The 15,474-nt window shown below is 37.9% G+C and overlaps 1 protein-coding gene across 39 annotated transcripts in view; it reads left to right on the top strand.

Annotated features, from left to right (window-relative positions):
• nfia (nuclear factor I/A) overlaps positions 1–15,474 on the top strand; it is a 226,351-nt gene that overhangs the window by 145,631 nt on the left and 65,246 nt on the right. For all 39 annotated transcript variants that reach the window (XM_073936551.1, XM_073936542.1, XM_073936552.1 and 36 more), the window contains 1 exon segment: positions 8,635–8,700. In XM_073936551.1, coding sequence (XP_073792652.1) covers positions 8,635–8,700 — 66 coding nt within the window.

The following is a 15,474-nucleotide window of genomic DNA, read 5'->3' as shown; positions in this document are numbered from 1 at the left end:
ATCGTTGTATCTGTTTTTCACGCCCTCCCTGTTTTTTCCTTCTCTCTATTAGTTTAAGGGCCTGGAAGGGTTGAAATGACAAGCTAGACTTTTGGCTGGCATCTCCATGAATGCTCCGGGTGTACGCCAGGGACTTGGACCCAGTTGCCGTTCACAACTGAGCATTAGTCCAAAGGCTTTTTACTTCCCTCGAAACTATCGCTTGTGAATTCTAATTCACCGCACAATTGCGCGGCATAAATAAAAACGACTCGGCCATCTAGACAATATAGAGCTTGTGTCAAGGCTTTGAACGTAGTGCCTTGTTTTGTGGGCTGTGGGGAGATTGTTTATGCAACACTTACTGTATGTGAGTTATGGACACAGGCTGATTTATGGGAAATTTAGAAAGTGCACAAGAGCATTGTAGCAACCCGAAGTATCGAGCCGCACTACATTTTGAAATGAGTTTTTATCATTTCCATTCATCGGGTGAATTAAATCAAATCAATATAAAATGAAAAATCAATAAGGAGCGCGTTTCTTGGCAAATTGCATAATTTGTCCTTGTTTTAATGTAGGTTAGTTGCTTAGGCCTGGATCTTCACTGTAGACCATCAGGAAATAATAGGATGGGGTTAAGTTATGCAAGTATTATCATATAGATTACGCAGAACAATAGTATCATCAATAGTATCATTTTTATTTTTACTACTACATGACTCGACCTTTCTTTATTGGCCTTTTTTTAGCATGATGCGCCTCTTTTTGTTGTTGTTGTTGTTGCTGTTTTGATATGCAGAGTTGTGGGTGGCCACTCTTTCTAGTGGCCAGGCTTCCGGGGGGGTTTCCTCAGTCTGAAGCGGCTGGAGAGAAGTGCATTGCAGGGGAAGTTGCGGGCTGGGTAGTGCATCCCTGGCGGTGTACGCTTCAGCCTTGGCAAGTGTCTTCAAGTCTGTTCCAAACACGGGCTACAGCCAGCCACTCTCCAAGGAAGAGAGCGAGCAAATAGAGGGAGAGAGAGGAAGACAACGAAAGAGGGAGTGAAAAAGTTGGCTGCCAAATTGAATCACCCCATCTTTTTTTTTTCTCCAAGCATCCTACTGCCAAGATCATGGAGACTTTCTATTTTCACTCATTCTGAAATGGGGGTTTGAGACGAGGCTTCTCGCTGGCCAGCCAAGCAAATCCTACTGTGCCATGAATAGTGCGCATGTCGCCCAGCATTTATTGACGCTTATAGACACGCTTATAGGTTAAACTATTCGTTTGTGGCCCGGGATAAACAACAACAAAAATAATTGAACATTTTTGGGGAAAATGGATCAGAGAATTGGTCTTGCATTATTAAAATCTTGGCCAATCAAATGAATTACAATGAGAGCATTCCTTGACCCCATTTCAAATTCCGAGTACAACCTTCCATGAATAAGCTATAGCAAGTACCAACGCATTGCTCTACTTTTTGGGATCAGTGGTATAGCTACTGCAGTTCTAGGCACTTTAGTGCAGTGTAAAATAAGTTATTATTGTTATTTTGGAAACCTTATTATATGAACTATTTCAGTTTGAACTCATCAAAAAAACAAAAAAAAAAAATCATTTATTGGTAATATGGTTCCTTTCTTTAGTTAGGACGTTCTTGTGTGTAATTCTTTTCTATCTCTTGTTTGGTCTTCGGGAGCTTGTGTAAAAAAAGGGTCTCCAAACTTCTTTCAATTCAATGTCAACATGATGACTGTAGCAAGCATTGACACCTCCATGTCAGTTGGAGATGGACTACCTGGCTACAGGCGGTAGTTGTTGTGGAGACAGGTGTGTCCATGATCCTGACAGCAATGAACACCCTCTATGTACGTCGCACGTCTCCTTGCCGTCTGCAGCTGGAGGCTGTCAGCTGGCCTCTTGGAGAGCAATGAATTACAGTACACACGTACATACACATACACAGACTCCTGTGCCACAAAAGGAGGGTCTCACGGTACTCACTGAGATTAGATCTCTGGCAAATGACAATCAAACTGACAACACTTTTTTTTCAGTTTCTGTACCGTGTCCTTAGACACAACTCTGCTTGGGCAGGAAATCAGGCCTGACAGAGGTCAAACACAGGCATTCTTCTCTCCCTGCAGTGCACACAGGCTCAGAATCAGGGATAACATTTCCTGTACTACCTATTGTGTTGTTCTCTTGGACCCCAGGGGCCACATGGAGAGCCCGGTTCCTTTTTTTCAGACTGTATTTGTTGAAAGATCACTGCTGTCAGAACAAGGACAAACTCCTCTACCTGTGCCACCATGTGTGCTCCACTAGAGCAAGCAAGAGACGCTCTGAAGACAAAGACAGGATGTGTCTGCAGCTTGCGGAAGAAAGCATCCCAACAATGTGGCTTTTTGTTTGGAATAGCGCATGCTACTTTTGGCCTGGATGTTTCCAGAGGTCTCATTTTTGCCTAATCACTTCATTTTGCTATTTTAAATTCAGTCTTACTGTTGAAGTCTAATGCATTTTCGTTTTTTTTGTTAGTCTCTGGTTTGGTGTTGCGGATGTTCCCCTCTCCTCATACTCCCTTTGAGGAATCCATGCTCACACAGACACTTGACCCACTCGCGATCTTTCTATTTCTCCACATCAGGGCTACAGGAGGTCGCGGTACACATTAGATCCCTGACAGCTTCGACTTCTCTCTCACAGCCCGGCTATTTAGAGAGGGAGAGAGTGAAAGAGAACTGCAGAGAGTAAATTGAAAGTGGCCCCAGGGCTGTATATTTCACCATATCCCAGGGGAATTCTGGGATTCTGATTCTCTCTCTCTCCCTTCCTGGGAAAAGGCCAAGAACTTTTTCTCCTCCTCCTCCTCCTCCTCCTCCTCCTCTTCTGCTTGCCTTTCCTGCCTTTTCCTAGAAACTAGTTCATATCAGGGGAGTCAAGAAGCACAGCGCTCAGTAAGAAATAAAGGGTTTGCCTACAGGCCAGGGGAATACATCTTTTCCCATAGAGGGGCTTCTAGCATTGAGGATGGTCCACTTTTCCCTCTCTCTCTCTGGAATGTTTCGATCAGCCAGAGAGAGCAGGATGGAGAGACTAAGGTTATGTTCTGGTGCCCCGCATAGAGTTGGATCTGTGTATGTTTGGGCCGAAGGGCACTACAGACTGCACAGAGAACAGGTGTACATTGTTATATCACATGAAGTGAAAATGTTACCCACTGGGTTTTGCACAACTTGGTACTGAATAATGTTTGGCTAAAATAACTGCAGACAAATTAGTTGAGGTAACTTATGTCAAGTTTGGTTTCTACATAGTTATTTACAAGTAAAAAAGTTTGTTACTTTTGTTAGGATTTTAGAATGTTTATTTTTGTAAGAATACAATATTGTTAGCTGAGCAACATGCTAACAGCCCACTAGCTAGTTACAGTGTTAAGTTTCAGATATAGATGGTACCTATGTAGAAAGCAGGACAGCTAGCTAGGTTTTAAAACCAGCCTATTGACTTTTCTATGCTAGCTTTTCATTACACACCCTTCGTATCCTGCATTAGCTAATAATGATATCTTGTTCCCAAATGCCCCCACCAGTCCAGGGGGAACGAGGACTCAAATAAGTCAGGAATGTCCCGCTTTTGTGTCTTGGTAACGGTAGCTTGGCAATCCAGACAGCTTGTCTTACACTGCTAGCACAAGAGCTGATTTACAAGTTCAAGTAAGGCAACATGGCATTCCTTTACCCCACTAACACTTATTGATAGCTTTTTGTTATAGTCTGGTGTAGCTTTATATTTGCAGGGGGGAATAGCTCAAGTCACACTGACAAAAGAATAATTGAGACTCGGCTAGTTTTATTGCTTTTTCCGGGGTTGCAATAGATGGTTTAATGTACCACAATGATCCCATAATGTCATCACTGGGCGACCGCGGAGTGGATTCTGCTCCCTTTTTTAATACACCAGCCTTGGTGAATGAGCTTGACTGAAGCACATCAAAGGTCCTAGGACTCCCTACCTTGGTCCCTGTCCTTAAAAGTGCATTCTGCATTTCTCAATAGATACAATAGAAGGAAAGAAAACATACACCAGTATTACTATTCAAAATCCAGACAGGATCTGTAAACACGGCCTGTAACACTATCCTCTCCCGTCTCGCTTCCCGGTCCTCCGAAAACAGCAGTGTAAACAAGCAACGCTCCACGAGAGAAGAAAAACAGCACAGGCCTCGGCAACGGGCTGATCTATAGAGGAGAAGCAGAAGGGTCCTGTCTAAACACTGCCTCTTATTAAATACGGTGTGACGTAAAAGCGCAGGGGGAGAGGTCAGGGTTACTCAAACACTGCACACGGGCAGCGGCCTGACGGAAACAAACGGCTCTCTCCACTTCCTTGCACAGAAAAATGACAACCAGTCTTGTTTTGAAATGATGATGAAGTGCCTCAACTTGCTTTCACTACTGTTGGGGTCAGCACGAATTTTTAAGACGAAAAACCTTTTGTTGAAGGCTTTTACAAATAGGCTTCTTAATCAAGGGTTCTGCCGAAAATACGAAGCAGCAATTAATAATTAATAAAACTTTGCATTTATATGGCACTTTTCTGGACACTTACAGTGTTCTACACATTGGGGGAAATCTCCTTATCTACCACCAGTGTGCAGCATCCACCTGGATGACGTGATGGCAGCCATATTGCGCCAGACCGCACACCACACACCTCGCTGATTGATGGAGAGGAGACAGAATGATGGAGCCAATTATGATTTGGGGTTTTTTAGGAGGCCATGATGGACAGAGGCCAGTAGGCAAATTTTGGCCAGGGTTAAACCCCTACTCTTTTCGAAGGACATCTTGGGATTTTTAACAACCACATGTAGTGAAGACCTCAGTTTAACTTCTTATCAGAAAGACGGAACAACGGTTAGAATATTGCACTTTATACTTTTAGACAAACAAGTTTAGTTGACGCTCACTTGAGTTACTTTCTTACCTTTCCTCCCTTACTGCTCACAACTTGCATGTTCCCCATCTGTGAGTCATTGCAGTTCCCAGAAATTATTGCGTATTACACAACCCCCCCCCCCCCCCCCCATATATTTTTTATATAACATGCATCATAGCTCAAATATGTGACTCTCCAGTAATACAGTGTTGTAACGATCACACTCAACCGAACCCTTCAAAGTTTCTTGTATAATCCGGACGGTCTTGAGTGTGACTATGCAGGAATTCAGCACCCATCTCATAATGTCTGTGGCAGCCCGAAAAAAAAAAAAAAGAAAAATCTGGGGGATGATACTTGTGGAAACAATGCTCCAATCCCTGGAGCTTCACCTTCCATTGATACTCCAGAAAGGCCCGTTTGTATTTCTAAATTAAGTTTCTGCCTCCTTTTATGGGCCTTCGTGTTCCTGAGCCCACTGTGTAAAGGGCCTTTTGAAAGCGGGGTTTTAACACACAATTGGATTACAGCAAAGCACTTGGTGAGAAAGCGGCGGGTTGGGACAAGCGGACCTGCGAGAAGTACAGATGGTTTAGTGCATGCATAATGAAACAGACCAGGCGGTGTGTGTGTGTGTGTGTGTGTGTGTGTGTGTGTGTGTGTGTGTGTGTGTTTGTGTGTGTGAGTGCATATGTGCTCCCCCCTGAAGCCCTCGGCCTGGCCTGGGAGAGGAAGAGTCGGAGGCAGGCCAGGGGGTATAACACTCCTACCCAACCTGCCTGCCGCCGCGAGCCAGTCCTAATGATCTAATTAGGGAATCACCTCGCTGACTAATTCAGCCACGTTCCTATCGGTTCCACAAACGAAGCAACATGAGTCTCTCAATTAGCCCAAGCTTGTTATCAGATGCTAAACAACGTCTTTTTACCTCAACGTTTCTTTTCAAGTATTCAATAATGAATTCTGCTGTTAAATTGAGCCGGAATAGCATGTTAACTAACTATTCACTACAGGTTGCTTTTACTATCAGTTCAACAGAATGAAGGGATCTCGGCTTATCTCAATTAGCCCAAGGTTGTTAGCGAATGCTAAATGCTAATCATTTTACTTAATTGTCCCTTTTTAATGGTTGGATAATGAATTTCATGGTCAAATTGAGGCTAAAGAAAACATTGATTCACTCTTGGTTGCTTTGCCACTAAGATCCACCATGTTAAAAAACAAAAGTCTACTTACATTAAACTTTGTTTGATATCATATGTTAACCGGCAACTTCTTTTACATCTGTGTATTTGTTTGGTAGTGAGTCACTGTGGGTTACTTTTCTCATAGACTTTACTATGTCAAGCAACCTGAGCCTGTCACAATTAAATTAAACTAGTTATGAGAAGCTGAACAACGTCTTTTTACATCAACGTTTCTTTTCAAGTATTCAGTAATGAATTCTGCTGTTAAATTAAGCCGGAATAGCATGTTAACTAACTATTCACTACAGGTTGCTTTTACTATCAGTTCAACAGAATGAAGTGATCCGAGCCTATCTCAATTAGCCCAAGGTTGTTAGCGAATGCTAAATGCTAATCTTTTTAATTAATTGTCTTGATTGCTCAATAATAAATTTCATTGTCAAGTTAAGGCTAAACAATACTTTGAATCACTCTTGATTGCTTTGCTACTAAGTTCCACCATGGACCTACAGTAAGTCCACCTAAATTAAACTTTACTTGATATCATATACTATCATTTTTTACCTCTGCGTATTTGTTTGATTGTTTGACAGTCACTGCGGGTTACTTTTCTTATAGGCTTCACTATGTGAAGCAACCTGAGCTTGTCTCAATCAAATTAAACTAGTTATCAGATGCTAAACGGCATCTTTTTACCTCAGCATCTCTTTTTGATTGTTTGATAATGAATTCGGTTTTCGAAACGAGGCGGAATAACGCGTTGACTGAGTCACTCCAGGTTGCTTTTCTTCTCTCACACCCGAGCGCCGTTCCCATCTTTTTGATGGTGTGAGAACAAAATTAGAGATAGGCAGGAACCATCCCTCCTCTGTCTTTCAGTCGGCGGCCCATAGAGTGGCTTGTTATGCTCTTGTATAGAGGATTTAGGCATGGTGAATGGGCCTGTTTGTGCACGGTATTTAGTTGTTTGTTGTTTAGTGTCTTTTTTTTGTTGTTTATTTCTGAGGGGAGGGTTTTTTTGTGTCCCCCTCGCTCTCTGAGGGCCCTCGACAGGGGGTAAATGCAGATGTGACACACAGAGTCTGGGTCTCACGCCTCATTTGCATATTTAATTAGCAATGGGCGCTGTGTGAGAGAGCACTTGGTCCGCGGAGGGCAACTGGGAGAGTGTGTGAAAGTCCCCGCACACTCGCACCCACCCGGCACCCGGTTTCCCGGCCCCCTTCGTTGCTCTTTCACATATCTCTGGGCTGTTGCTGGGGCGGGGGGTGTTGCTGCGTGTGTTTTTTTTTTCAGTCCACTCTTCAGATTGCCTTTGTTTTAAACTGTTGATGCAGACGGCAATGCTGAGCTGAATGCAAACAAGGCCCTAAATTGTTTACTTTGTCTAGGAGCAGATGAAGGGGCTGGCCAAACCTTTTTTTGTAGTGGTGGTAGGGGTCTAGCTTTTGTTTTTTCTTTCTTTATCAAAAAGTTGCGCTTCCTTGATTTATTGCAAGCTGACATTTGTGCACCAATATTTGTACTTTTTTTTTTTTGCTTTCAGTATATATAAGTTTCTGAAGTAGGAAAATTTTGCTAAGCATTTTGTTTGCTAGCATGACATTGGGGATATTTCTCGCAGAGTGACTGTTTTATCTCCAGTGGGAAATCAATACTCAACCCAGCATCTAAATCATCTTAAAGGGTTTCTTTGCCATTTTTGGCTGTAGCAGAAGAGTTAAAGTGACTGGGGTGAATTTTTGCGAAAGTTCCCCTTAACGTCTCGGACCAAATCATTGCTATCTCGGCTAATGGCACCGTTAAAGAGCACTTCTTAGGAGAAATCGGAGCCCATCAAATTTATAGGGCCTTTTTTTATGCAGTACACCCAGGTCTGAAGGCTTTCTCTCTCTAGACTTATTTCCATAAGTGCCTCGGCTGCAAATAGCACACTCAGTGTGAATTCACAGCCCAGGCCACACTGTCGGTCTGACCTGCCGAGCCGTGTGCCAAAAGGACATTGGCTAGAGTACAGTCAGACCTTCTTTTCCAATAACTTCCCTTTGGTCGGAATGATAATAAATGCAAGCTGAAATTTATAGTTATGTCTGACAATTGATTGATCGCAGATAAGATCTTCAAATCATTTTTTTAATCAGTATTCAGAAATATGTAACATAGTTGCATAGCTTTTGTGATTTTGATGTCAAAATAAATGATTAGCATTAATGAAAGAGTTTTTTTTGCGTGATATGCATTTGTCTGTCAGTCTATCGTGGCAGCAGTCAGCTCTATTGAACCGCCAACATGGTGGCCTCCTGCATACACACATCAGCATAGGGTTTCACCTGTATGACCAGTGCGCACTTGGCAGCCAGACTGCACGGTCAGCACGCTCGCCGGTGATTCCTTGGTGCTCTGGACTAGACGTTTGCTATCCGAGTATTCAGACTGTGGAAACACAGATTTCAAGAGGCTGTCAAGTGCATGATTTCAATGCGGTCGAGAAACAAAAGAGTCACTGTCTGTCTTTCTCTCTCTTTGTGGTTCTTTACAGAAGCAGGGCAGTCTGACAGTCCGAACCAGCCCAGTGAAGGCGACATCAAGGACCAGCCAGAAAATGGTAATGTCTGCTTATATTTATCAAAATATACAAAAAAAAAAATATATATATATATGTACAAATGCTGGTTACAGGAGTCATGGCTTTAGCTCATATACCTCTTATGGGGGTTCTTAATCTAAAAGCTGTTAACATTCATTGTCTATCCATAATCTCACAGAATATCTCATTTTAAAATAAAGGTTCTTTATTGGCCTTTAAAAGCCAAACCACCATACAGTTCCACCAAAGTTAGTTTTTTCTAAGGGGTAAATGTTTGTAAACTTTTAAAAATATTCTATACATTGAGAAACTAATATAAAATATAAAATATTACAATTATATAACTTCAAATATACAATAATTTGATGACCAGTTTTCTGAAAGGTTCATTGTATAACCAGTAATATGTCTTTTAGAACGTTTATCTTTAACAGTCTTCCCTTTCACAAAAGGTTACATAAAACCATTGTATTCTATGAAGCTTTCTTTATAGTGGAAAAAGGGATTTTTCGGGGGGGTTTATGTTCTTTACACACACTTGAGGAGAGCTTATTTGAGGAGAGCTTATTTGGAGAACCAAAAATGTTTCTATTATAAAGAACATTTTGTGGAACTTAATAGTTCTATGAATGTTTTTAGCGGGTAAGAAGAGGGTAGAAGAGCTTTGAAGAACATTTCAGACCAATGGTCTTAAACTCAATTCCTGTGGAGCCACAGCTCTGCACAGTTTAAGTCCAAACACCTCCAACTCACATCTTCTTAATAGTCTCTAGAAGTCTTGATCACCCTGATCAGTTGGTTGAAGTAATGTTTTAGAGAATAGTTTGAAGTAGGGTTGCACATTATATAGTTTCAGATTTATCGATATCGCAATGTGATAATTTGCAATAGTCACATCATGTGAATGCGCATTGTTGAGGCTGGGTCATAATTGATCATATCGCAAGTGTTTTTTAAGGCTTGCGACTATGTGAGGGTTTTAAATGGGAAATTTTTATTTAATAACAAATACTTTGATTAGATTTGTCTACACAACAAACACTATGCAGTGTTATTTTACAGTTGATTATTCAATTATTATATACAGTTGAAATCAAAATTATTAAATCCCCTTCAAATTTAGTTTTCTGTTTTAAATATTTCCCAGATTATGTTTAACAGAGCAAGGACAATTTCAAAGTATGTCTGATAATATGTTTTCTTCTGGAGAAAGTCTTATTGTTTTATTTCAGCTAGAATGAAAGCCGTTTTTAATTTTTAAACACCATTTTTTTTTTCAACCATTCAGTTGAAAAAATCTCTCCGTTTAACAGAAATTGGGGAAAAAATAAACAGGGGGGCTAATATTTCAGGGGGTTTAATAATTCTGACTTTAACTGTACCTGAATATAGTTTGACGACTCTGGAAAACAGTAAATGCTGTTTATTTAATTAGTATCTTTTTCTTAAATAAATATATCTATGCTTGTAGATTGTTTATTATAATTCATGCACTCCTATAGAGAATATTGCTAATTAATCTAAATTTATAAATTATTTCCAAATAGTTCAACTTATAGTTCAACAAATAGTCCAAATACTTCAACTCATCTAGTGAAATTGTATTCATATCACAATGTATAGCAGAATAAAAAATATTGCAATGTGCATCCCTAATTTGAAGATTGGTTTAAAAGCGTATCGTAAAAATTCCCAAGGGGGTTTCACAAATCGATTCCCTTTAAATAAAATTTTTTTTAAAAATAAATTTTTTTTTAGATAGAAGAACTACAAAAAAAGATTGGCATTGATAGTTCCCTTTAACATCTGTAGAAAAATTTATTGCAATATGAGCATTTCAACGTTATGGATGTGACATTTGCAGTAAAAACTCAAAACATCAATTCACAGAGTATATATGTTAACATTATATTGAAACATCTGTTTATGTTTTCCAAAACAACTGACCACTGAGTTATGGGATCAGAAAAATATCAATCTGTAAACATGTTTTGTACTTTAAATGAGGAAAATAAACATGCGTTATGGATGTATTAAGCGTTACACAACATACTTTGTAGAAACTCTGTGAATTAAACTGCACAAACCAAAAGAAATAATGCTCATCAAAAGGATGAGAGTTGACTCAGTATAGAACAAACACGATTGATTTTATTTTATTTAATATTTTTGCATTTATGAGGAAAAAGTGTTGTTATGTATGTGACACCTCTCCGTTATGGATGTGACTTGAAATTGCAACTTGTGTGACTTTGGTAAATCAAATATAATACTTTGAAAACATTGACAGAGACATTTTTGAGTATTTCTATAGTACTGTAAAATACTTGTTAACACACAAAAAAAAATCTGTCTGTTGGTGAAAACCTAATATTTTGGTTTGTCAAGGTTGACATTTGCATGGAATTGCTCATCTTTTTATAATCTTTTTTAACTGTTAGATGAGAGAAAAAATGATTCATTTACAAACTCAATACCCAAAATGTTGATTCAATAGCATCAATGTAAAAATATGCGTATACTTTGTGGAAGCCTTATGTTCACTGGTACACTGACTCTGGTCTTCATTAGTGTTTCCTAAAATTGAACCTGGCCCAAAAATGCTTATTGTTTTTTTTCTCTCTAACAGATTCACACTAGTGTTTGTTAGCCAGATCAGCAATATTGGGTCTAGTCAAAGTTTTGATGTTGTTTGAAACTGTAGGATTTGCTAGGTCTCCTCTGTTTGTGTAAGTCTGAGGTGGGTGATTACTCTTAAGAGGATTGCGCTTGCGTAAACTTGCGCGAAAAGTGGCGTCTCTCCAGCGCAGACAGAGAATTGTTCTAAATGGCCTCTTTTAAAACAAACACAGGGCAGCGATTCCGCTGATTTTGTGTGTGTTTACAAATTATTAGCGGACAATGAAAAAGTCTGTGTCGACTGATTTACAGTTTGAGAAAACATAAACACGATGATTGAATGGAAACAGTCGCCTGTTTGCTTGAGTTTAAACAGAGAACGATGTCGAAAAAAGTCCTGCTTTATCCTCCCCCGGAGCTCTGTTACGTGTGTGTCCCCCAACACCAGATTATAAGGCATATTTTCCTCCTAACTTCCAAGATTATCACAGATGTGCGCTCGGAAGCTGGAGCTATTATTTCCACGCCCTTGTGTGTGACACCAACATGGGCCTGTTTACTCAGATTAGAGGATACAGACAGATGAGCGTGTTCATCTCTCTCATCCTGCATGTAGCTGATATTATCTTTTCATCTCTCTCTCTCATCGTTGAACTGAAGATCACCCCGTTGTGCCGATATAGGCTGCACATAATCACTCCGCTAATGTCTTTTTTTTTCATATTTTTCTCTCCCGTACAAACTCGCTCCATCTGGTATCTGTATCTGTCGTCCATGATCTTCGGATTATTTGCAGTTTTGATCCGAAGCAGTACAGGCAGGCCAGTCCCAACACAGAAATGCTGTCACCCTGTGCCATCCGAGAGACCTTGTTTTGTTTCATCCCTTTTAATGCACAATACTGGTCTCAGATCAGCAGCCTATGACCTGCCGGATCTAATAACAACATATGCAAACTGAAGCTACACTTAACTTACTGTATAGGGCCTAGTTTTTATTCCAAACTATGTTTTTTTTTCCTTTTTGAAACACGCAAATTCTAATTAAATGTACATATAACTTTACATATACAGTTGAAGCAGAATTATTAGCCCTCCTGTTAAAATTTAACTCTTTAAAATTTTTTTTCACCAATTTCTGAAGATTTTTTCAACACATTCCTAAACATAATAGTTTTAATAACTCATTTCTAATAACTGATTTCTTTTATATTTGCCATGATGACAGTACATAATGTTTTACTGCATATTTTTCAAGATACTAGTATTCAGCTTAAAGTAACATTTATTGGCCTAATTAGGCAGGTTAGGGTAATGAGGCAAGTCATTTTAAAATGACGGCTCGTTCTTTAGCCAATTGGGAAAAAATGCTTAAAGAGGCTAATAATTTTGATCTTAAATTGACCTTAAAAAAGAAAAAAGAAAACTACTTTTATTACAGCCAAAATAAAACAGAAGAAGACATAGTATAAAAAATACTGTGAAAAATATCTTGCTCATGGAAAAAAAATTCACAGGAGGGCTAATAATTTTGTCTTTTACTGTATATATTTTTATTATAAGTATTATTATTAATATTATTATTTGCGTTGTCTTTAACTGTATATATATATATATATATATATATATATATATATATATATATATATATATATATATATATATATATATATTATTATTATTATTATTATTATTATTATTATTATTAATAATATTTGCTTTGTCTTTAACTGTGTATGTATATATATATTTCGTAATATAATTATGACTCTTATTGTAAAATGTAAAATGACCAAAGCTGCATTTATTTAATAAAAAATACCGTACAGATTGTAAAATTGTGAAATGTTATTGCACTATAAAATAGCTGCTTGTAGTTTAAGAATTTATTCCAGTGATTTTACTTATTCAGTCACATGATCCTTCAGAAATCACTCTAATATTTATTATTATTATTATTATTATTATTATTAATAATGGTCATAATAATAAAAGCAATAATGACTGGAGTAATACTTTCATTTAAAACTATATACAATAAGAAAGCATTTGTGTAAAATTAAAAATAAATATTTAACAATTTAACATTTTTTTAATATAATAAATGCTACCTTGATGAACAGAATCATTTTCTTAAAAAAAAAAAAAAAAAAAAAACTCTGACCCCAAACTTCTGAGTGGTAGTCTTTATGCAATATGTAGTGTACTTTATTTCTATAGTAAATTTGCAGTGCATAAATTCTAAGGTTGTGTATATTGAAAATGAAATATGAGCACTACAGCAGAATATAAAATCATATTTTGGGTTCTGTGGAAAAAAGAGAAGCAGTCATGCGGGTTTTGAATGCCATGAGGATGAGTAATTGATGAAAGAACTTTTCTTTGTGAGTGAACTGTTCGTTTAGGACCACTGACTCCTTATACTGACTTTTGAATATTTTCATAAGGCCGTCACACACTTCCACCTTTTCCTTGTCACCACCTCCATTTCTCCCTCATTTCTCGCTCCCTCTTGTCCCTGATGCAGGAAAACATGATCAGTTTTTTTTTTTTTCCATCGTTTGTTTTTGCTGGTAAACCTTGACCCTTGTGCTCCATGCTACGTGCACTTTCACAAAGTGGGCTGCTGTCTTTCTGGGACGGGGCAGCCGTTGCACAATCCACAGACTATTAGATAAGGCCAGAGGATATCCTCTCCTTTACAAGCGCACTCTCTTGCTCTCTCTCAGAGAAAGAGAGATGGGAGGTGAGAAATCCATAACAAAGGACAGCACAAGAAAAGTTAAAGACAGTTGATAAGAAGCTAGTAAAAGTAGTTAAACAATAGTTTACAGCCTCTCATGAGGCTTGTTTATGGAAAGTTGTTAAATGTCCAGCAGAGGATAGCAGAAGCTATTCATTTTTGTTGCGTTATTGTCCATTAAAAATGTCATTGTTATAAGTTTTTGACGAACCATATATGTGTTTTTAAAGAGTGATAATCAAATTTGACTGTTCTTAATAAATGTAATTGAGAATTGAAAAAAAAAACACGATTACTTAACTTGTTCTGCCGCTGAAACAGCTTTGTATTTCTAATGACATCACCAGAGCCGTGCAATCTATTGCAATTTAACCATTGCTTCTGGTAATTTACATTCTAATCTGGCAGCATTATGGATATATAATGAGCACTTTTCACAATCCAATTATTTACAGATTTATGAAATCAAACTTTGCAGGCATTCATTGTTAAACCTTTTTTTTTTTTTTTTTTTTTTTACTAATTTCTTCAGTATAATATTGTGTAATGATAAATGTCAGGATACACTATTCTCATCCTGGTTATTCTGAGAAAATAAAATACTCTTTGTAATTCTTAATCTAAATTAAATAACTTCCTCTGCCACCTAAATGATTTTCAATCTCTGATCTATGCACTCAAAAAATAATGTTTGCAGTTTGTACAAACTACTTCTTAACCCTGTAAGACCCAAATATTGAAATAAATTGAGTAAAAATAGTTTTGCCTCTCATATATTGTTTCAGGAGGCTTCTGATATAGGAATGAAAGATTTTTATTTTTGCATTTTTTACATTTTGTAAATTTTTTAGCTAAAATTTGGTAAGTTTTGAGGGTAATTATGCAGCGTTGGGCCTAGTTGTGAGCAGAATTTCTGTACTTGTACTCACTTTGTCTGAACGGATATACAGAGCATTTATTTGCAGGCTTATTTACTTACTTAGCCCCATAGCAGTACATATCATAAGTAATAACCACACAACAATCATATTTTTTATGAATAAGCATTTATTCATAAAAATATTTGGAAAGAAATATTTGGTCACATTCAGTGTGGTTTGACTGAAGTTTGTGTTCAGTTCTTTTCATCTGACATGATGTGTATTACTATGTACAGTATATTACACTTAAAATGTATTACACTTTGCTTGTTCAAACGTCTTATTTAAAATAAGCTGAAAACGCAAGTTTTTTGGGGGGGCGACAACTTTATTGTTTTATGTTCAATCCACTTAAATTTGTAAAAACTAATAAGCTAACTTAATTTCGTCATGTTGTCCCAACACAAATCAATTGGATATAGCCCAATTCTTAGTGTTAGTACTATGCATTCTATTAGGAAATGTAATCAATTTAGCCATTGTACTTTTCAATAACCAATCAATTGCTGAC

This window comes from Danio rerio, chromosome 22, assembly GCF_049306965.1.
Source record: "Danio rerio strain Tuebingen ecotype United States chromosome 22, GRCz12tu, whole genome shotgun sequence".
In the NCBI taxonomy this organism is placed as follows: Eukaryota; Metazoa; Chordata; class Actinopteri; order Cypriniformes; family Danionidae; genus Danio; species Danio rerio.
Note: the sequence above shows the minus strand (reverse complement) of the source record. Positions and strands in the feature narration are given on the sequence as shown.